General features: G+C 43.0%; 1 protein-coding gene across 2 annotated transcripts in view; it reads left to right on the top strand.

Annotated features, from left to right (window-relative positions):
- The first annotated feature begins 3,804 nt into the window (after window positions 1-3,804).
- Window positions 3,805-21,192, top strand: part of ICAM5 (intercellular adhesion molecule 5) — a 37,196-nt gene continuing 19,808 nt past the window's right edge. Inside the window, exons 1-3 of one of the 2 annotated variants that reach the window (XM_039328329.1) lie at window positions 3,805-3,887; window positions 10,858-11,130; window positions 13,650-13,967. In XM_039328329.1, the coding sequence (XP_039184263.1) occupies window positions 3,818-3,887; window positions 10,858-11,130; window positions 13,650-13,967 (661 nt within the window). In that variant the 5' untranslated portion in view covers window positions 3,805-3,817. Of the gene's footprint in view, window positions 3,888-4,239; window positions 4,377-10,857; window positions 11,131-13,649; window positions 13,968-21,192 lie in introns of those variants that run through there. The other variant, XM_039328330.1, reaches the window with a different exon arrangement.

Below are 21,192 nucleotides of genomic sequence, written 5' to 3'. Positions count from 1 at the left end.
GAAGGAAGGAAGGAAGGAAGGAAGGAAGGAAGGAAGGAAGGAAGGGAAAGAAAGAAAGAAAGAAAGAAAGAAAGAAAGAAAGAAAGAAAGAAAGAAAGAAAGAAAGAAAGAAAGGAAGGAAGAAAGACTGCAACAGGTAGCTGGGGGTGAAGGTGGGGTTGGCTAAGGGTTCAGGATTTCATGACTAAATGCTGGCCTTTGCAAAATATAATAAGAACACCAACAATAGCAAAACAAAAATAACATTAATATGAGTTGTATATAAAGACAGCCTCTATGGCCTTAAGGAGTTATGTCAAAATGCCCTGTGTTTATGGACTGACTAGGCTTTTGGCCTTCAATGCCAGTGAAATCTGCAAAGCTATACTTGCTGCATAGTCCAAAACTGGTTTGATAGACCCATCTGGAGCCAGCCACATCATGCTCCACCCACCCACATATCCTCAGCTATTATTATAACTGCCTCCCCCACCTCTCCTGCCTGCAAGGCAGTTGCCTGGAGCTCTCTTTGAAGTTATTTTTCTCTAATCAGAACATCACTTCACATGTGCTGGCTTGTTCACTCAGGAAAAAATCTTAGGGGCCAGCTTCATATAACTAGCAAGACTAAAAATGTTAGGCGATTGGGTCAATCTAGCCAAGACAGCAGTAGTAGCTGTCCACTGCAAGAGATTTACTGTCCTTAGACCAGGGATTTTCAACCAGTGGTACGGGTACCACCTGTGGTACATTGACACCTGGCAGGTGGTACACGACCATCCAAGAAAAGTGGTAGTGGGGGAGGGGAATGAGTTGAACCGGTGGCAGCACCGCACAAGCCTGAGTGAGAGATGGCTGGAACTGCAGGGCTGTCAGGGCTCAGTGGAAACGCCAGGATCAGTGCCACTTTCCAGCTGATTGGCGCTTCTTCAGGGCTCAGGGTTCAGTGAAAGCGCCAGGATCAGCGCCAGGCTCCAGCTAGAGCTCAGCATTGATCCTGGCACTTCTGCTGAGCCCAGAAGAAGCACCAATCAGTTGGAAAGCAGCACTGATCCTGGCACTTCTGCTGAGCCCAGAAGAAGCTCTGATCAGCTGGAATGTTGCAGCATCTCCAGGGTCTTGTGATTTACATTCAGATGCTTGGCAACTGATTCATATTTATGGGGTCACAGTGTCCCAGGGTGATGTGAAGTGACCAAAACTTGCTGCAACCACTCAGCAGATGGGGGGGAATAAAAACCAAACACCTCCCCCACCCCATGCCCGCTACCAATCCTCAACAGAAATGCTCACAACAATGAAAATCTCGGACAGGAGGAAGAGTGCCACCAGATGGGCAGGCAGGTGTCTTGCTCGGCTGTGGCTTGGGGGGCACTTTTTTCAGTGCCATTGTAACTTCGAACAGTCACTAAGCGAACTGTTGTAAGTCTAGGACTACCTGTACTTTATCACCTTTTTCCTTTTTTTGTCATCAAATTTTTGACATCTTTCTAGGCACCTGGTGGTACTCGGATGTTGCCATATCCTAAAAGTGGTACAATGGGTGAAAAGGTTGAAAAGCCCTGCCTTAGACAACTCCAATCTGATTTTGGGACACCTTTCCTCTGAAGTGGCTTGCCAAGGAATCCACTCCAGGAGTTGGCAAATCACCTCATCCCACTATCTGAAGAAGCTCCATCTCAAACAGTGAAGTCCAATATGTCCCTTTGCCTTCACACCTAAAGAGGAGGATGAGCCATATGTTATGGAAAGTATGCCAACACACACTCCTCCTTTTTTGCTGTTGGAGGACCTGCCCAGCACTTCCCACGTAAGATTCTTCAGCTCCTTTTCCTGGTCTTTACAGTATTCCTCTAGCCCACTCACTTAGTGGAGGTTTATAACACACCTACTTGCATTCTTATTTTGATCAAAATGGAAGAAAAAGCAATTGCACTGCTGAATTTAAGTATCTCCATGAGCTTTTGAAAAATGGCCCAGGATCTTTGAGTAGTTCTTCCCTATTTTAGAACAATAAAATATCCATAAGGGAAAACCGGTTAACAGTCCTGTTTTAAAAAGCAGAAATATTTAGGATCACATAAACACATCTTTACATCTTTAAATCAGGATGTGCCAAAGAAAATGGAATGCAAAAAGGCACAATTTTGTGGTAAGAAAATGGAGCATATATTAAAATAAAAACAATAGCCTAGAAGTTGTGATGAATTTCTTTAAAACTGGTAAAGAAAATTAGCATCTACCCCAATGGACCCCCGAATGCCCCTAATGGTGAAGACAATGTTGTCAGAGGTCTTTATCATTTGCTTGTCTCTGTGATGACTCTGTGGGACCAGCATCAACGCAAGGGATTGCTATACTCACATCCTATCTCTCTTGTGTTTTTACTCGTTTCCCCTACAGGTGAAATGTAGATGGTAATAAGCTATTTGGGTCAAGAATTTAACTTTTTCAGATTACATCCTGCTGTCAAGTGGACTTTTGTATTTATGTGATAATGCTACAAGTGCATGGCTGTTGAGAATATTTGGAAGTGCCCACAGATCGGCAGCAAGTTTATTTTTGAAAAGTAAAGGGTGATCAGATCTGATTAACAGAGGCATAGAATCAAAATCACATGAAGTATTAGTACCGCTTTATAAAGCCTTAGTAAGGCCACACGTGGAATATACTGCATCCGGTGTCAATTTATTTTCCAAAGCACCAGAAGACAAGAGATGAAACAATGGATGGAAACTAATCAAGGAGAGAAGCAACCTGGACTTAAGGAAAAACTTCCTAACAGTGAGGACAATTAACCAGTGGAACAGCTTGCCTCCAGACGTTGTGGGTGCTTCATCATTGGTGGTTTTTAAGAAGAGACTGGACAGTCACTTGTCTGAGATGGTATATAGGTTTTCCTGCTTGAGCAGGGGGCTGGACTAGAAGACCTCCAACATCCCTTCCAGCTCTATTCTGATTGATTCTGATTGATTAAAGGAGATGGGAGATCACCTAAAATCTTAAGACTGCAAGTTAGAACTGAAGAAGGCAAGAATCAACTACTTCTGTGTGGCTTTCAAGAAAGCTTTAGGAAAGTGTTCATGTAATTCCTTGAAACTGAGTTTGATTTGATGTAGACTACATATTTTAGTTAGAAAGCACTATTAATTCATGCTGAATTTGATAGCATACAATAAGTGTAAAAGATAGGGTTCTGCCCTATCACAGTCCTGATAATTAGCATCAAAGGCATAGAAGTGCAGAAAGGTTGGTCAGAGCCCTTCCACTTGAAGTTTGTAATCACCCACTCTGGAACTACAATACATTTCTACAAACCAGGAACTTGATTCCAGAACAATAAAGCAAACATTTGCACCCTGAATAGCCCATGTCTAAAAGGCTGCTAAAATGTAAACAGGTTTACTGTATGTTGCACACTCAAGAGAACTCCATTTGGGCTATGCCAAGGACAGAGACATCAAAGCAATCCTTTACTTTGCCCCTCAAGACAACAAGGCTTGGCAGGATTCTGCTCCGAAGCATCCATCACTCCCACAAATGGAAAGAGATGCAGGGATGGCTGGACCATTCTGCTGATTCTACAGGGGCGAGAGTTTTCCTTCTGAACTAGTAGGAGGTGGGAATTAAAATGCACAGCTTGTGCCCCTGAACACAGTTGGTCTCCTGCTGCCACTGAGCTTTTTAGCCACCTCTGCATCTTCCTGTTCCTTAGATACCAAGTTGCCAACGCTAAACCAATCAAGAGCCCCCTTTCTCCTCCCCTCCACTTGCCAGCTATTCTTTCTCTGGTTTTGCCTCCTCTCTTACTCTCTCCAGCTCAGCTTTGCTTTCAGCCATGAAGCTCCAGTGGCTCTGGCATTTCCTTCCCTGCTGCTTCCTGCTTTCAATGCTGCTGCTGCCCGCGGGTAAGTGACCAGCAGTCCACCCTTCTCCCCCACCCCCACCCTGAGATGCTCTCCACTGCCCAAACTAAGCCAAAGGCTTCTCAGTGACTGCTGAAAAAAGCAAAGGGAAAGGGGTTGTATTTCCTTGTCACAAATGGGATAGGATAAAGCTGGATGGGTTTGCCTGAGATGTGTAGGTGACCCCCCCCCCCAAAAGAGAGGATTTCCATTTGTTTCTCTTTATGGCTCTCCCTCCCCTCCCCTCTCCTCCCCTGGGCTATATAGACATTTCTGCTTAGATCTTCCGCTGCTTTCTGCACATGCTGTTTTTTCCATAAAAATCTCCTACTGGCTCCTACTTCCCCATTCTGCACTCCGATTCATTCACTGGTGATTAAGAAGGGGAATAAGATTCTTTCTTTGGATGAGGATGACGATGGTGATGATGATGGTGGTCGTGGTGGTGATAATGATGATGATGATGATTTCTGTGGCAGCCATGAGGAAATTGTGTGTGCTTTATTAAAAGAGAATGGAAGGTTTGAGTTTTGGATTGGGCTGGGATACCTTTCCCTTTGAATTCTTTTCCAGCCTCTCTCTCTCTGCTCAGGATGTGGGTTAAAGGAATGGGGGCTGTTGAAATCATTCTCTATGGCCCTGAGAATAGAGGTCTAGCAACATGAGATGATTTCCAAAACAAGACAGACTAGAGCTTGAAATTATATGGATTATTAAGTCTTTCTTGCTCATCTGGCAGAGGTGTGAGTGGAAGTGGAGCTGACTGTGATCCTTCAGGATCCCATCCTGCACATGGTAGATTGAGGCTGTCAGATCTAACCCCCTGCTCAGTGCAGAGATGGAAAGTCTAGCATCTCCATCGTGTGCTTAGACACGCAGCAAAGGGGACCGCATCCTTTCTATTACCATTAGAAAGGTTTTCCTAATGTTCCAGTCAATATCATTACCTTATTCTGATCTCTTGCCTTGTTGAGATGTTTATAAATAAATTTCTCAATCTCTTTCATTTGTCATTTACATAGATAAGTAAACCTAGGTTCAAAATGAAGGGTGTTGAGAGGTGGCAGCTTGTCATTCAGGCTGGAGAAAAATTGGAGATTGGAAATTCATGCAAAAAAAAGCCCAGTTTTCATCTGAACAGCTGAAATGCACGCCCATTTACACTGGAGCTCTGGGAATTGAAGTCCACACATCTAAAAGTTGCCAAGTGTGAAAAACACTTTTCTAATTGTTATCTGCTTCTGAAAATATAGCTGAAATATTCCTTTTCCAGTCCCTCATTGCCTCAATTTGCTTTCTGATCATCCCATTCCCCAGCAAAAATAATAATAATAATAATAATAATAATAATAATAATAATAATATAATATTAATATAATATAATATAATTATTATAATAATAATATCTAACTGTTATACACCCACTCATTGCCAAGCAGTTCAACAATATACTACAAGGTGGAGAAATTGAAAAGTGGCTAACAACTGGGAAAACCTACCTAATAATGAAAAATCCAGCAAAAGGGGCAACACCAGGTAACTACAGGCCAATTACCTGCTTACCAACAACTTTCAAATTACTAACTGGTGTGGTAGCTGATGCAGTACAACAGCATCTAGTTGAAAACAATCTCTTTCCACCTGAGCAGAAAGGAAACCGCCCCAATAGCAGAGGAACAAAAGATCAACTCCTAATAGACAAAATGATCTTGGAAAACTGCAAGAGAAGGAAGACCAACCTGAATGTGGCATGGATTGACTACAAAAAGGCATTTGACTCTCTGCCACATGATTGGATAATCAAGTGCCTAGAAATAACAGGAGTCAGTAGAAACATCAGAAAATTTGTGCAAAGATCGATGGCACAATGGAAGACACAGTTGCAGATCAATGGTGAGAAGCTGGGAGAGGTTAATATCAAGAGAGGGATATTTCAAGGAGATTCATTATCACCATTACTATTTGTTATTGCACTGTTTCCTCTGTCAACAATACTGAATAACTCAGGACATGGCTATCAAACATCAAAAACATCTGCCAGACTATCCCACCTCCTTTATATGGATGATCTGAAGCTGTATGGAAAAACATCATCTGAAATAGAATCGCTGCTCAACACTGTCCGTATATATAGCCAAGATATTGTAATGGAGTTTGGCTTGGACAAATGTGCCACACTTACTATCAAACAAGGAAAAAAATAGTGAAAACTGAAGGAATCAAGATGCCCCACGAAAATAACATTAAGAGTCTGGATGAGGAAGAGTACTACAAATACTTGGGTATCCTTCAAGCTGACAACATCAAGCACACTGAAGTCAAGAAAAAGATTAGAGGTGAATACATCAAGAGAGTGAAGAAGATCTTAAAATCCAAACTCAATGGAGGAAATACCATAAAGGCAATCAACACCTGGGCAATCCCAGTCATTAGGTACACAGCTGGAATAGTGGACTGGACTCAAGCAGAACTAAAAGCAATGGATAGGCAGACCAGAAAAATAATGACAATGAATCATGCCCTTCATCCACGCAGTGACATTGATAGACTTTATCTACCAAGGCAAATAGGTGGGCGTGGAATGCTACAAGTACATCAGATGGTTGAAGAAGAAAAAATGGCTTTGGAAGAATATCTGAAGAACAATGATGAAGATGCACTGAAATTAGTATATCAGGAAGGTTTACTAACTACTGGAGAGACCAAACTGGCCTACAAGAAAGACCAAATGAAGAACAGAATAGAGGCATGGGAAGACAAAGCACTACATGGCCAATACATGAAAAAAATAGCTGGGAAAGCAGATAATAATAAAACCTGGCAATGGCTAAGAGCAGGAAAATTGAAGAAAGAGACCGAGGGACTAATTCTGGCTGCACAAGACCAAGCCTTAAGGACAAATGCATACAAAGTCAAAATTGAGAAGACAGCAACAGACAGTAAGTGCCGCCTATGCAAAGAAGCTGAAGAAACAGTGGACCACTTGGTAAGCTGTTGCAAGAAGATTGCACAGACTGATTACAAGCAGCGGCATGACAAAGTAGCAACAATGGTGCATTGGAAGATCTGCAAAAAATATCATTTGCCTGTAAGCAAAAACTGGTGGGATCATAAAATAGAGAAAGTCATAGAAAATGATAAAATTAAACTGCTCTGGGACTTCAGAATTCAAACAGACAAGCACCTGCAACATAACACCCCAGACTTAACAATTGTCGATAAGAAAGACAAAAAAGTCTGGATAGTGGACGTGGCAGTGCCTGGAGATAGCAGAATAGAAGAGAAAGAACTGGAGAAGATAACAAAATACAAAGACCTACAAATAGAAATAGAAAGACTGTGGCAAAAGCAAGCAAGGGTAGTACCAATAGTAATAGGCTCCTTGGGTGCAATCCCAAAACAACTGGAGCACCACTTGAACACCATTGGCATTGACAAATTCGCTATTAGTCAATTGCAAAAGGCGGCCTTACTAGGAACTGCTTCCATCCTGCGACGATATCTGTAATACCATCAAACATCCACATCTGCCTATCCCAGGTCCTGGGTAAGGACTGGATAGGTAGACAAAATGCCAAATCCAGTCTGAACATCTGGCTGACTGTGCGATGATCCATATAATAATAATAATAATAATAATGATAATAATCTAAGCATCTTGGGGCACGAATCCATATTTTTTGCTTTCATTCTTCATCCTTGCCCCCATCCTTTTCTGACCAATCAAAATTCTTCTACCACAGAGGTCCCCAACCTTTTGAGCACCAAGGACCGGTGCCAGGAGAAAGGTTTTTCCATAGACCAGAAGGGATGTAGTTGTGCATACTGCCTGCATTCCGCAGATGGGGCTTCGCTTGTTTGTGTGGCTCAGTTGCTGGCATGCTGTGACCCAATACTGGTTCACGGACCGGGGGTTGGGGACCCCTGTTCTACTACTCTGTTCAATTTTCTGCAAAGGTGAACTGGCTAGGTAGTGTAGGTCAAAATCCTTGTGTTATCCATATCCATTGGATTAAAAAGAGTGAATTCAAGAGAACGCCTGAGTATTGTGTGCGCTGGGTGCAAGAGTAGATAGCTAGTTGCAGAATGATGAAAGCAGCATCAGAACATCATGGTGTCATAACACACACCCTTTTTCTATGTGTGTTATAACATTCCACATGCACAAAAGGGTAGAGCTTGCAGCAGGAGGCCACAATGCCCCATACACCTACGCATACTCCCATGCAAGGATGATTCACATTCACATATTGCAGGCTTAGGGCCACCTCTTAGGGATTAAGGCCTTCTCTGCTATTGCTCCCTCCCTCTGGAACATCTTGCCCCCCACATGTGAGGTTGGTCCCAACTCTCCTATCTTTTCGTAAGGGCCTAAAGACGTGGCTCTGCCAGTCGGCTTGGGGGCTCAGTGGGGGGAACAGCACAATGGAGATGGTTGAGTAATAATAGAACCCACCTCCCACCTACTCTGCCCCCCATCTTCCCCATGTGTCTTTAGTTTTAATGTTCGATTTTAACTTTTTATGTTTTAGCTTAGATGTAACTGTAAGCTGCACAGAGTTACTCTATGGTAAGATGGGCAGCCAATCATTTTTATAAACAAACAAACAAACAAATACTTGCTCTCTATATCTGCACAATGGATGTTGGACCAGAGAAATGCTGAGGGCCCTTTCAATACTGTCTCAGAGTGCTCCAAAGTTGTCCCTTAGAAAATATGCTCTTCTGTGTAATTACAACAAAGGTTCTGATCACCATGCTTCGCCCTCTAGATTCTTTGATTTCCCTTCCACCAAATCCAGAAGATGTTCTTTCCAACCCAAAGGAATATTAGGAAAGAAATATGGAAAAAGGGTTCAGGACTCAGATTCCCCCACCAGTCTCTCTGTCAGCAGGATTACTCTGTCCCAGAATTTCCCATGTAAGAAGAAGAAAGGTGGTACTGAAAATGGGCCTAGGGCTTTGGGAAAACCACAGAATAAAATGCCCCCACTGGGAGTGATTGGACAATTAGAGAGTAGTTCAAATCTCTTTTATCCTTCTTGATCATGTAATCTTGAACTATTATCATGGAATTGGAAAAAAGGCCCAGAAACACATTTCACATATTTTCCCTTGTTTTCCCTTTATTGGACAGTTATATCCATCTATTTATTCTGGACCAAAAGGCATTAAATTATATTAGAAATTATTTCTGTCATTCCAAACCATGATTGTTCTAATGCTCTGGGTTCATATATAATAATAAATGATAAGTCACTTTGGAGAATGAATGAATGAATCAATCAATCAATCAATAATCTCAGATTTTCCAAATGGTAAGAATCAGATACTATGCTATAATGTAATTTATTTGGGTGTGGGTTAGTGGTTACGTCAATTCAGGCACTATATGTGAAATTAGCCAATTATGTTTTCATTCCCAGACAACTTTGGCAAAACAAACCATGGCTGAGCAATATACATAAATCTAGCCACACTGACTTGGTTCATAGTCAGCATCAACTATTGTGAACCAAGTGTTGATATTATATAGTGACTGGTTTCACACGTCATGCTAGCCCAAACCAAAATGCATTAGAATGTTGGTTTAACTAGCCTGTCTATGTGAATGGCATCTCAGATTTAAGGCAAAACAAACCACCAGCCCAGCATGCCAGGGCCTGAGGCTGGCACAAGCATATGTTTGTTCCCAAACTAGCTATTGCCTAAAGCATTCCCCAGGATGACACTCATTGGAAGATCTGCATGGCTGGCAATTCCTTGATACAGAGAGATGTATAAATAAAGAAGCATTTTCCCTTGATTGCCCTTCTTCAGTACATCTACTGAACTTTGCATGCAGCTAGCTCCTGCTTCATCCAATTTCACTTGCCAGATTACGTAAAATGCAAAAATAAGCTTATTTTTCTTATTAACACAGAGTACAAACACCTTTGAAGATACATCACTCATCATTATAAAGGGCAACTCATTTAGCAACATGCTTTGAGAAAGTAAAATGTCATTTGTGCAAGACGTGCATGTTGAAATGGGGTAGAAAGGCCTTCAACATGCTTCAGTCAGTTCCTTCTAAATCAGGGGTGTCAAACTGCCGGCATCATGCTGAAACCGCACCCACCCCATTGCTGGCAATGAAAAAAAAGTCACAACATGTCACATGACATTGCGAATTTGATAGCCCTCTTCTAAATGATATTATGGTCCTACATTGTTGATAGTGTGACCAAAGCCTAGTGCTTACTTGGATGGTCAAAAGCACAAATATGTTTTGGATAATGCTAATTCTCATCATGCACCCATATACTCACTAGATGATCTGAAGGAGACTGTCACTTTCGGACACTAGAACTTGAGTTCAATTCTCCATGGATCCTGGACAACCCGAAGAGCTGTCCTTGCATTCGAGCCACTACAAACAATTCTCTTTGATACATCTCAGGTGAATGTATACCAGCAGGGAGAGCTGAGAATAGGATTGTGGGCATGGACTATTCTCTGTCCAGTTTCAAATTCTCAAGCATTCAGATAAATACCTGAAGACAGCATTTCATAGCATTTCTTCTAAAAGCTAGTCTTTCTTGCAAAGAAAAGTTTGGTTGAGTGAAAAGCATTGTTTCTGTGTACTGGCTTGAAGTTCAATCTAATATTTATAGTCATTTAGGCACATTTCTCTTTAAATGCAAGTGATTTTCTTGGAATAATTCCATTTGTGTTCCCTGAGATTCCTTCTTTTATAAATGTGTATAAACTGCAGCTACAAGAACAGTGCTCTCATGTTTGTTTATTTATTTTGGTATGATAAACCTAGCCTGTTGCTAAAATGCCTTGAGAGAGAAAGGGAGGGAATGGATTGAGATTTCTACCTAAGCCTATAAGATACTCCCTATCTCTGAACCCAGAAACCTATAAGTCTCTATGTGATCTTTTGGACCAACTAGTTGGTAAATCCCTTCTGAATACCCTATTTCAGGAGCAGAACAGCACATGTTTGATGTGACCATTTGGCCAGAAAATCCTGTGGTGGAGCATGGAGGTTCTCTCTGGCTGAACTGCAGTACCAGCTGCCAGGAGGCAGATGCCAGGGGAGGCTTGGAGACATCGCTGATGAAGGAGAAGAAAGACAATGGGACTCATTGGGCAGTTTTCCAGCTTGTGAACATCACAGAGTGGGCGTCTGCCACTGAGTGCTCCTTCAGCTGTTACGGAGAGCATAAATCTGTTCAGGCAAACATCATGGTCTATCGTAAGTGGTGATGATGCAAAGATCTATTAGTTGTTTATATCTGTAAAAGACTGTCTTAAGCAGCTTTTCATCTAAGTAATTATTTAGTCTAGACCAGCCGGGCCTGAGAGTTGGAAAAATATATATGAATGAAATCAGAATGTGACCCAGGACAATTTTGAACGTTACACAGATACGGTGATGCTAATTAGAATGGACCACTGGGCTAAATTCCAGATTCCACATCCTAGCCTAGTGAGACTTTCCAGCTTCAGCAACAAATGTTATTATTATCATGGTTGGTTGCACAATCAGCCAGATGTTTAGACTGGATCTGCCATTTTTACCCACCAATCAAGTCCTTCCCAAGGACCTAGCATAGACAGATGTTGTTTAATAATATTAAAGGGACTATCTTAGGATGTAAGCTGTTCCAAGTAAAGCGGTCTTTTGCAATTGACTAGTGGTATTATTATCATTATCATTATTATTTCTTCACAATCAGGGCTTTTTTCCTCATAGAACGCCCAGAACGGAGTTCCAGCACTTTTTTGGATGGAACTTTGTAGGGTAGGCAAGGCGGGTTGTATGACGTGTGTGAGTTTTGGCACCTTTTTTTTTTTTTTTACAAAAAAAGCACTGTTCACAATAAAAACATAATTACCTTTTACCTCATTCCCCTATGAGCCCATTGAAGAAATCAAGGTGCTGAACAGAACTCCAGTTCAGCTTTATATCTAAGTCCAGAGCTTTTAAAAAACAGTTAATAGAAATGGCAGGGAAAGGAAGAAAGCAGAGAAAGGGAAAAGAAAAATGGGGAGGAAAACTAGAAGGTCTGAATCACTAAAAAGGAGGCAGTCTGCTGTTCATATCCAGATAGATATAACCCAAGAGCCATTCCCTTTAGTATCACCAAAGAGGACCATGATGATCCTCTCCAACTGTTGCTTTACAGGCATCTCCAGATTGCAACCAATTAATTTGTTGGGGTTGAATGTAAGAGCTTTTGATAAGGCACAACTACTGGTCAAATGTTCTCAGAATAAAATGATGGCATTTAGGTAGCCTTCAATGACTGAGATGTGCACCTTTCCAGAAGTGAGTTATCACATCCCGCATAGCTAGAAGCTACTTGCACACCCATGGGAACTATGTGAACATATTAACAGTAGATTATCTACAAAGTATTTAAAGATGTGGCCTAGAAAGACCATTTCCAGATTTTTACCATTCAGATCCCTAAGAAAACAAAGCCTTGTGAGATAAAAATGGGTGTTGGGATAAGGTACAAAATTAAAGTTGTATCTAACAGGCTAAGGGCAGAGTCTAACAATGCTTGGTGCTTGAGGAGTAGTGCCACAAGAAACAGAAAATAATAGCAATAGCACTTAGAAACAAAGAGAAGGACAAGGGGGGACATGATAGCAGTATTCCAATATCTCAGGGGCTGCCATAAAGAAGAGGTAATCAAGCTATTCTCCAAAGCGCCTGAAGGCAGGACAAGAAGCAACGGGTGGAAACTAATCAAGGAGAGAAGCAACCTAGAACTAAGGAGAAACTTCCTGACAGTGAGAACAATTAATCAGTGGAACAACCTGCCTCCAGAAGCAGTAAATGCTCCAACACTGGAAGTTTTTAAGACGAGACTGGACAGCCATTTGTCTGAAATGGTGTAGGGTTTCCTGCCTGAGCAGGGGGTTGGACTAGATGACCTCCAAGGTCCCTTCCAACTTTACTATTATTATTATTATTAATAATAATAATAATATGCCAATCCATAGCGCTTTACAGCCCTCTCTAAGCAATTCACGGAGTCAGCATATTGCCCCTAACCATCTGGGTCCTCATTTTACTGACTTCAGAAGGATGGAAGGCCAAATCAATCTTGAGTTGGTCAGGATCAAACTCCTGGCTGTGGGCAGAGTTTGCCTGCAATATTGCATTCTAGCCACTCTGCCACCAATAATTCAGCAATCTTGGGTTTTCTCTTTACCCATGACACTTTACCTCTAAAATTATAATTAAACCTTGAGATGATCACCTGAGTAGAGAAACCTTGAAAAATGCAGTGGGAATGTGCGGTCCACAGGGCTGAAAGACTTCAGTGTCTAAATATTTAACATAGCTAGGATTTTACTCTTGCCTGCCTTTCTGAGAGCTGCTTCTTGCTTTACTAGATTACAGACAAAACCATAGGTTATTAGCAAGATTCCCATAAATGGTCATCACTACTACTTTAAATAGTTTTTGTCTATGAGATATATCTCAATGAGAATTTGGAGAGGAGACACCTTCAATGGTCTAGATCAGTGGGACAGACAAGCTATGTCATTTCAAAGATTGCTTGATAGTGATTGCCCTTGTGCTGCATGATTGAATATGCTAGCTGGGACTTGTGGTTGTTCAATATCATTTGGAGGGTCACATGCTGTCTATGCCTGATTGAAATGGTTTGACCCTTCCATTCCTATGGGATTTCTTCAGCAGTTGCCACCTTCATCTGAAACCCTTTTCCAGTAGGCTTCCATATATCATTGCAGAAATTCCAGAACATGTAGTGCTGGATCCAGTGCCAATAATGGAGATGGGCAAAATGTATAATTTGACATGCCGAGTTGCCAATGCTGCTCCCATCCAGCTCCTCACTGTGACACTGTATAAAGGAACAGAGAAACTCCACATAGAGACCTTTGAGAATCACAGTGCTCCTGGAGCAAGTGACATCCTAGTGACCTTCCCCATAACTGCTCAGCAGGACAATCACATAGAGGAAGTCACCTGCCACATTGCTCTGGACATGAGGCCTCGAGGGCAGCTCCTTGAAAAGACGTCTTTCAGAGAAGTCCTAAAAGTCTTTGGTGAGTTGCAAGTTTCTTCTTATTATTATTTCTTTATCTTCTCCAGAATGAAGCTTCCTCCCCCAATAAAAGTGGTGAATAGTTATCAAAATAGGAGAAAAAAAGAGCTCAAAAACTGAAGAAACATTAAAAGCGATAATCCTAATATCTGGGGATCTTATTTGCTCAGAAAGAGAGGAGTGAGTGTCTATTTGAATCTTAGAGGGACGCTTCTGCTGGGTACTATGGGGGAACTAGAGTTCTGATCTAACTTGAGAACTGAATCTGGGATCACTGGCAGGTAAAGCATTCCCATGTTGCAGTTAGGTAGGTTTGCATTATGTATTTAATGGCTTTATATTGGTGGAGAGGACGAATGTGGTGAGTCAGCATTATTACACTGGAGGGGCTGCTGCTTATTCTGCAGAGTAAAGCTCTGATGTCTCTGAACATCTATCCCCAAATCTTTCCCTGGTAGTCACTACTACAGTACTAACAGAAAGTTCAAACAGTGATAGAAAAGGGACTTATCAAGAGCAAAGAGATTGGATCAAACCAAAGAGTGCTTGGGAATGTAATTCAGATGCATTGGGAATCCAGGAACCAGGTTCTAAGCCAGTGTTTCTCAACCTTGACAATTTTAAGGCATGTGGAAGTCCACATGCCTTAAAATTGTCAAGGTTGAGAAACACTGTTCTAAGCTAACTTCTGGGAAATCAAAACTGCTAATGAATAGCAATAGTAATAGCAATAGCAACAACACTTAGACTTATGTAGTGCTTCATAGTCCTTTACAGCCCTCTCTAAGCAATTTACAGAGTCAGCATATTGCCCCCAACAATCTGGGTCCTCATTTTACTGACTTCAGAAGGATGGAAGACTAAGTCAACCTTGAGCCAGGTCAGGACCGAATTCCTGGCTGAGGACAGAATTAGCCTGTAGTACTGCATTCTAACCATTGGGCCACCATGCTGTTGACTTCAGTCCTTATTGTCTTAGATTTTTTTCAAACCACCCATCATTCTTCTCTCTCAATTTATGTCCATGTGGGATTTTTGGGTATGTCCTGGATGCAGATCTCCATTCTCATACACTCAATGGTACACATAGCAAATTATTATAGTTTTTTTCATTTTACTATTACAAAGACTGCAAGCCCACCATGTAAAGAACAACTTGTATCAGAATTGGGAAAGCTATTAATCTCTAGATGTTGCTGAAAATAAAGTAACCCAGCTTTGGCCATGTGAGCTGTGGCTGGTGAAAATTAGTTCAGCAACATTTGAAGAATTCAGCACCCTGAACATGTATCATGTTAATCTTTCAAATTTGAAGTCACAAATGGAAGAAGTGCCTGAAAAGGAAAATATAAAGATCCACATTGTTAAGGATCTGTAAGGACCCACCCCACTTTGCATCTTAAGAAGACAGAACTCTTGGAATAATTCTTCCAACAGGAATCCTTTATTAAGAGAAAATGGTTGCAGGCATGCTAGACAGGACTTGGGGTCCAAGCTCTCCCATTCAAGGTTTTAAGGGGTTCCCCAGTAGGCCCACCCAATCAACCCCCCTTCCCAGTGATAGTTTCAAGTATCACAATTCCACCCCGTTTCTTCTTTCTTCCGTCTGGATGGAGACTTCAGATAACTACATGAAAGGCAAATACTCTTCTTTGTTAATGCTAATGGTCTCTGTTGCTAACGCTTTGAGGTTACAATAGGTTACAATAAACACACATTCAGCATTCAGCTCTTTGAAGTCTACTGAAGGAAGTGAGGGCCATAAAGCCCCTTTGTTCTCCCCCTTCTCCCCCTCTTATGGCAGAATCCAAAGAAGGCAGAATTGGGAGTTTCTATATTTGATAATTAAAGATGAAATATGATTGGATTCTGACATCCGGCCCCTCTTAACAATACGAGAGATCCACCTGAAAGAAAACACAAGTAAAAAATTTAGTTAGGCTTGTTAGGATACTCTGTGTGAAACTTCTTCAATAGCTTCGGGGCTCTGACGTGACGTTTATGGACCCACTCATTTTGTGAGGCAGGGAGGTGTTTCCTGGCAACTAGGTACTGAGTTGTTCCATGATATCTCCTAGAGTCAAGGATCTCTTTTATTTCGAAGTGTTGTTCCCCCTCCACCATGATTGGAGGTGGTGGGGGGGGGGATTTTTGGTCGTAGAGGTGACTGATGCTCTCTTTTCAGCAAGCTGCAATGAAAAACTGGGTGTATTTGCCTGAGGTTTTTGGGTAATTCTAATTCTACTGTTACTGGATTTATGATCCTTTTAATTGGAAAAGGTCCTATATATTTTGGTCCAAGTTTTTTACAGGGATGTAGGGACTTTAGGTATTTTGTAGATAAGTACACCATTTCTCCTATAATGAATGGTGTAGGCTCAACCCTTTTTTTATCGGCTTGTGCTTTGTATGCCCGCCTAGCTTCATCTAGTGATTTTCTGACTATTGGCCAGGTGTTTTGTAGGCTTTCCATCCATTCTTTCAGTGAAGGGATCGTTGGTTCTTTTGGGGTTAACTCTGGCATAGGGTTGAAACTTTGGCCGTTGGCTATTTGAAAAGGAGTGTAGCCTGTGCTGGAGTGGACTGCATTATTGTAGGCAACTTCTGCAAAAGGAAGTAAGTCCGTCCAATCACTCTGTTGGAAATTTAAAAAGCATCTCAAATATTGCTCAAGTACCGACTGGCAACGTTCCGCTTGACCATCTCCTTGAGGGTGGTGGCTAGATGTCAATCCCTGAGTGGTCCCTAAAAGGGATAAAAATTCCTTCCAAAATGCAGACGTAAATTGCACTCCCCTATCAGAGATGATGCGTTGGGGTGCCCCGTGCAATCTGTAAATGTGCTGGATGAAAAGTTTTGCTAAGGCCTTTGCAGTGGGAATTTTTTGGCAAGGGATAAAGTGCACCTGTTTGGAAAATAGGTCCGTGACTGTCCAGATAACAGTATTCCCATTGCTTTCAGGCAATTCCACTATAAAATCCATGGCTATTTCCCTCCAGGGGGCTGAGGGACTTGCCACTGGTTGTAACAGCCCTGGCGATTTCCCTTGCAACCTCTTTGCTGATGCACAGGTTGGGCAGCTGGCAACATAACTTTCTATGTCCTTTTTTATTGATGGCCACCAAAATTGCCGTTTAATTAAGTGTAGAGTTTTTACAAATCCAAAATGCCCTGCTGATTTTGTGTCATGGCAAAGTTGCATGAAAGTTAGTCTTTGAGTTGTTGGTATATATAACTTTTCCCCTACCCAAGGCAATCCGTCTCTCATTGTGCACACATGTTTGTTTTTCTGGAACCAATCATCTGTTTCCAAACTTTTTCTGAATTCAATCCCAGTTTGGCTGTCCAGTTGTGGTTTTATTTTGGCTTGGGTTCTTGTGGTTACTGGCGCTGCCAGTTGTGATTCTGCCATTATTGGTCTAGAGTCTGTGGTTCGTGCGCTGTTATATTGGGGCATGCGAGATAGTGCATCTGCCAGGAAGTTCTTTCTTCCTGGTAAATGTTTGAGCTTAAATTGGAATTGGTGAAAATGCTGGGACCAGCGGGCTTGTTTGGGATTGAGTTTCCTGGAAGTTTTCAGGGCTTCTAAATTTTTGTGATCAGTCCATACCTGGAAGGGGATTTTGTTGCCTTCCAGGAACTGTCGCCACGTGAGTAATGCCCAACGTATCCCATAAGCCTCCTTCTCCCATACGGGCCAGCGCTGTTCTGTTTCCGTGAGTTTCTTAGATGTATATGCACAGGGTTGCAATACTGCATCATCATTTTCTTGTAATAGCACAGCCCCACTGCCACATCACTTGCATCTGCCTGTATTATGAAGGGTTTGTCCATGTCTGGGTGCCTTAGTACTGGTTCGGCAGAAAAAAGTCTCTTTAGTCTCTCAAACGCTGCTTGGCACTCCATTGTCCATGTTAGTGGCTGGCTAGGTTTTACTGAGGGTGTTCCCTTCGTTTTTAGTAAGTTAGTGAGGGGCAAGGCTATCTGTGCAAATGAGGGGATGAATTGGCGGTAAAAATTTGCAAAGCCCAGGAAACTTTGTAGTTGCTTTCTTGTGCGGGGTGGTGCCCATTCTAATACTGCTCTGACCTTCTCTGGGTCCATTTCAATGCCCTGTGGGGATATGCGATAGCCTAGGTAGTCTATCCTTTCCTGGTGGAATTCGCATTTTGAGAGTTTGGCATATAGGTGGGCGGCTCGCAGCTTCTTTAAAACCGCTCTGACAAGTTTGACGTGTTCTTCTTTTGTTTCGGTAAAGATAAGAATGTCGTCCAAGTAAACAAGGACCCCCTTAAACAGGTGCTCCCTTAGAACGTCATTGATTAGTTGCATAAAGACTGCAGGGCCCCCTTGTAATCCAAATGGCAAGACTTTGAATTGATAGCACCCCATGGGGCAGTTAAATGCAGTCTTCCATTCGTCCCCTTCCTTGATTCTCACTCGATAGTAAGCTTCCCTTAAGTCTAGTTTAGAAAAAATTTTCCCTTTCGATAGGTGTGACAGCATGTCTTTCATGAGGGGCAGCGGGTATAGGTTGCTTTCACTGATTGTATTCAGGGCCCTATAATCCACGCATAAACGTAAAGAGCCATCCTTCTTCTCTCTAAAAAGGACCGGGGCAGCCACTTTAGGCTTGGCTGGCTCAATGAAACCTCTCTCCAGGTTTTTTTTTATAAATCTTTCCATTTCCTCCTTCTCCTTTGGGCTCATGGAGTATAATCTGGGCTTCGGGAGTTTTGCCCCAGGCTTGAATTCAATGGTACAGTCTGTGGGTCGGTGGGGGGGAAGCTCATTCGCCCTCTCCTCACTGAAGACTTCAGCAAGGTCCCTATATTCCTCTGGTATTTCTGTTAATCTTTTTTCCTCTCCTATGGATGCTTTTTCTATTCTTGATTCTGGTAGCCTCTCTTGGGGTTTTAAGTCCATAGGGTCCCCCTTCGGGAATTTGATTTCTGTCGTCCTCCAATTTACCCAGGGGTTCCATTTTTTCAACCATTCCATCCCTAGAATCATTGGGCATTCCATACCTGGGGTCACCACAAACGTTAAGTCCTCTTCATGGTTGCCCAGGGAGAGATGTATTGGCAAAGTGGCTAGGGTAGCTGGCACCCCCCCTGCTATGGATCCATCTAGCTGGCCAAATGAGATTGGTTGTTCCAGTCTCCTGGATGGGATGCCCAGATTCCCCACTAGTGTTGGGCTAATGAGGCAGCGGGTACAGCCAGAGTCTATTAAGGCTTTCACCTTCACAGCTTCGGGCATGGGGGGGATTAATATAGTCACTGTTTTGAAGATGGGTGTGATGCATCCACTTACCAGGGGTTCGCCCTCCGAGCTGTCATCTGAGGCATCCACCGGCCCTATGGTGTAGGCTGGAGTCCTTTCCCCTTGGTAAGCAGAGGTGGGGTTTTCTGCAATTTCCATCATTCTCATGGCCGTTTCTTTTGGCTTAGCTGAATACTTTCCGGGTTTGTTGATTTGGGATCTGTCTGGGTTGTGCTGGGGGGCCTTTGAGCGGCATTCTACAGCTCGATGCCCTTCTCTTCCGCACTTGAAACATCTCATTTGCTTCTTGGCTGTATCCGATGATTTCACCGGTTGGATGTGTCAGCTCAGGCGGGGGGCGGCTCCATTGTTTTCCTCGGCGGTGCCTCTTCAATATGTCGATCTCTGCTTCCTCTGCCAAGACGTACCATTCCTCAAGTCGATGTGGGTCCCCTCGGGGCAGGCAAGCATCATATAGATCATAGTTTAGTCCGTCTTTGAAATGGCCAAGGAGGATGTCTTCTGGCCAATTCAGTTTGCTGGCAATGGCCCGAATTCTTGTGTATACTCAGCCACTGGGCGTTTGCCCTGCCTCATCGTTGTTATTCTTTCACGGGCTTTGCGATCAGCCAGGGGGTCTTCAAATCGTCTTCTCAAAGAGGACATGAAACGGTTGAAGTTACTGAGTTCTGGGGCATTGGAGTCATGCAAGTTCACTACCCAATCCGCAGCTGGTCCATCCAGGGCAGATTGCACGATCCGGATGCGGGCTTTGTCGCTGGTAATATCCTGCCCATATTCCTCCATGTAGCTGAGGACTTGGGTTAGAAAAAACCCCAAGCGTGTTGGCTCCCCTTTGAATTTCACTTCCAACGGTGGACGTCTTGGAATGGATCGGTGCCTCTGTTGTGGGTGGTAGTGCCTTCCGTCCAGATTGCCATCTGTGGTCCGGTAGGGGGTGGGAGCTCCTGGATCAGTAGATGTCCCTGGGGTTGCAGGTTCCACGTCCCCCTCGGTGTCTCTCCCTTTGCGGCTCCAGGAACTGGGGCAGCCGTAAGGTTCAGTATTCTCCTCTCCTAGGGAGCTGAGAGTTCTCTTCATCAGGTCAATAGCTTTCTCTAGGATCCAGTCTGAGTACGGTGCCCAGCTTCCTCCCTCTTCACTTGCGTGCAGGGATTTCTCCATCTCCTGCTTCCATTCGGGTTGCTTGGTCCCCCGTCTCAGGGTCCCCTTTCTTGATTCCTTTCCCCACTCACTTTTCTTTCCAACGCCCATCGACCAGCGAGGCTTGTGGTCCTGTGTCTCCACCACTTCTTCTCCTGAGGAATCTGACCTCTCGGATCCCAACATCTGGCAAGGTTCCAACTGGGTCAGCGGCTCTCTTTCCAGGGAGTTTTCCCCCTCTCTTGCTCCATTGTCTGACATGGTAAATTTTTGCAAAATCCCCCGGCAAGGGTCTTCCTTCCAGGTGGATTAATTTTGCAAGTCCTGTCTAATGTAAGGACCCACCCCACTTTGCATCTTAAGAAGACAGAACTCTTGGAATAATTCTTCCAACAGGAATCCTTTATTAAGAGAAAATGGTTGCAGGCATGCTAGACAGGACTTGGGGTTCAAGCTCTCCCATTCAAGGTTTTAAGGGGTTCCCCAGTAGTCCCACCCAATCAACCCCCCTTCCAGTGATAGTTTCAAGTATCACAATTCCACCCCGTTTCTTCTTTCTTCCGTCTGGATGGAGACTTCAGATAACTACATGAAAGGCAAATACTCTTCTTTGTTAATGCTAATGTTCTCTGGATGCTAACGCTTTGAGGTTACAATAGGTTACAATAAACACACATTCAGCATTCAGCTCTTTGAAGTCTACTGAAGGAAGTGAGGGCCATAAAGCCCCTTTGTTCTCCCCCTTCTCCCCCTCTTATGGCAGAATCCAAAGAAGGCAGAATTGGGAGTTTCTATAT

The sequence above is a fragment of the Crotalus tigris genome, unplaced genomic scaffold, assembly GCF_016545835.1.
Source record: "Crotalus tigris isolate CLP2741 ecotype Arizona unplaced genomic scaffold, ASM1654583v1 scf7180000024375.2447938, whole genome shotgun sequence".
Classification (NCBI taxonomy): domain Eukaryota; kingdom Metazoa; phylum Chordata; class Lepidosauria; order Squamata; family Viperidae; genus Crotalus; species Crotalus tigris.
Note: the sequence above shows the minus strand (reverse complement) of the source record. Positions and strands in the feature narration are given on the sequence as shown.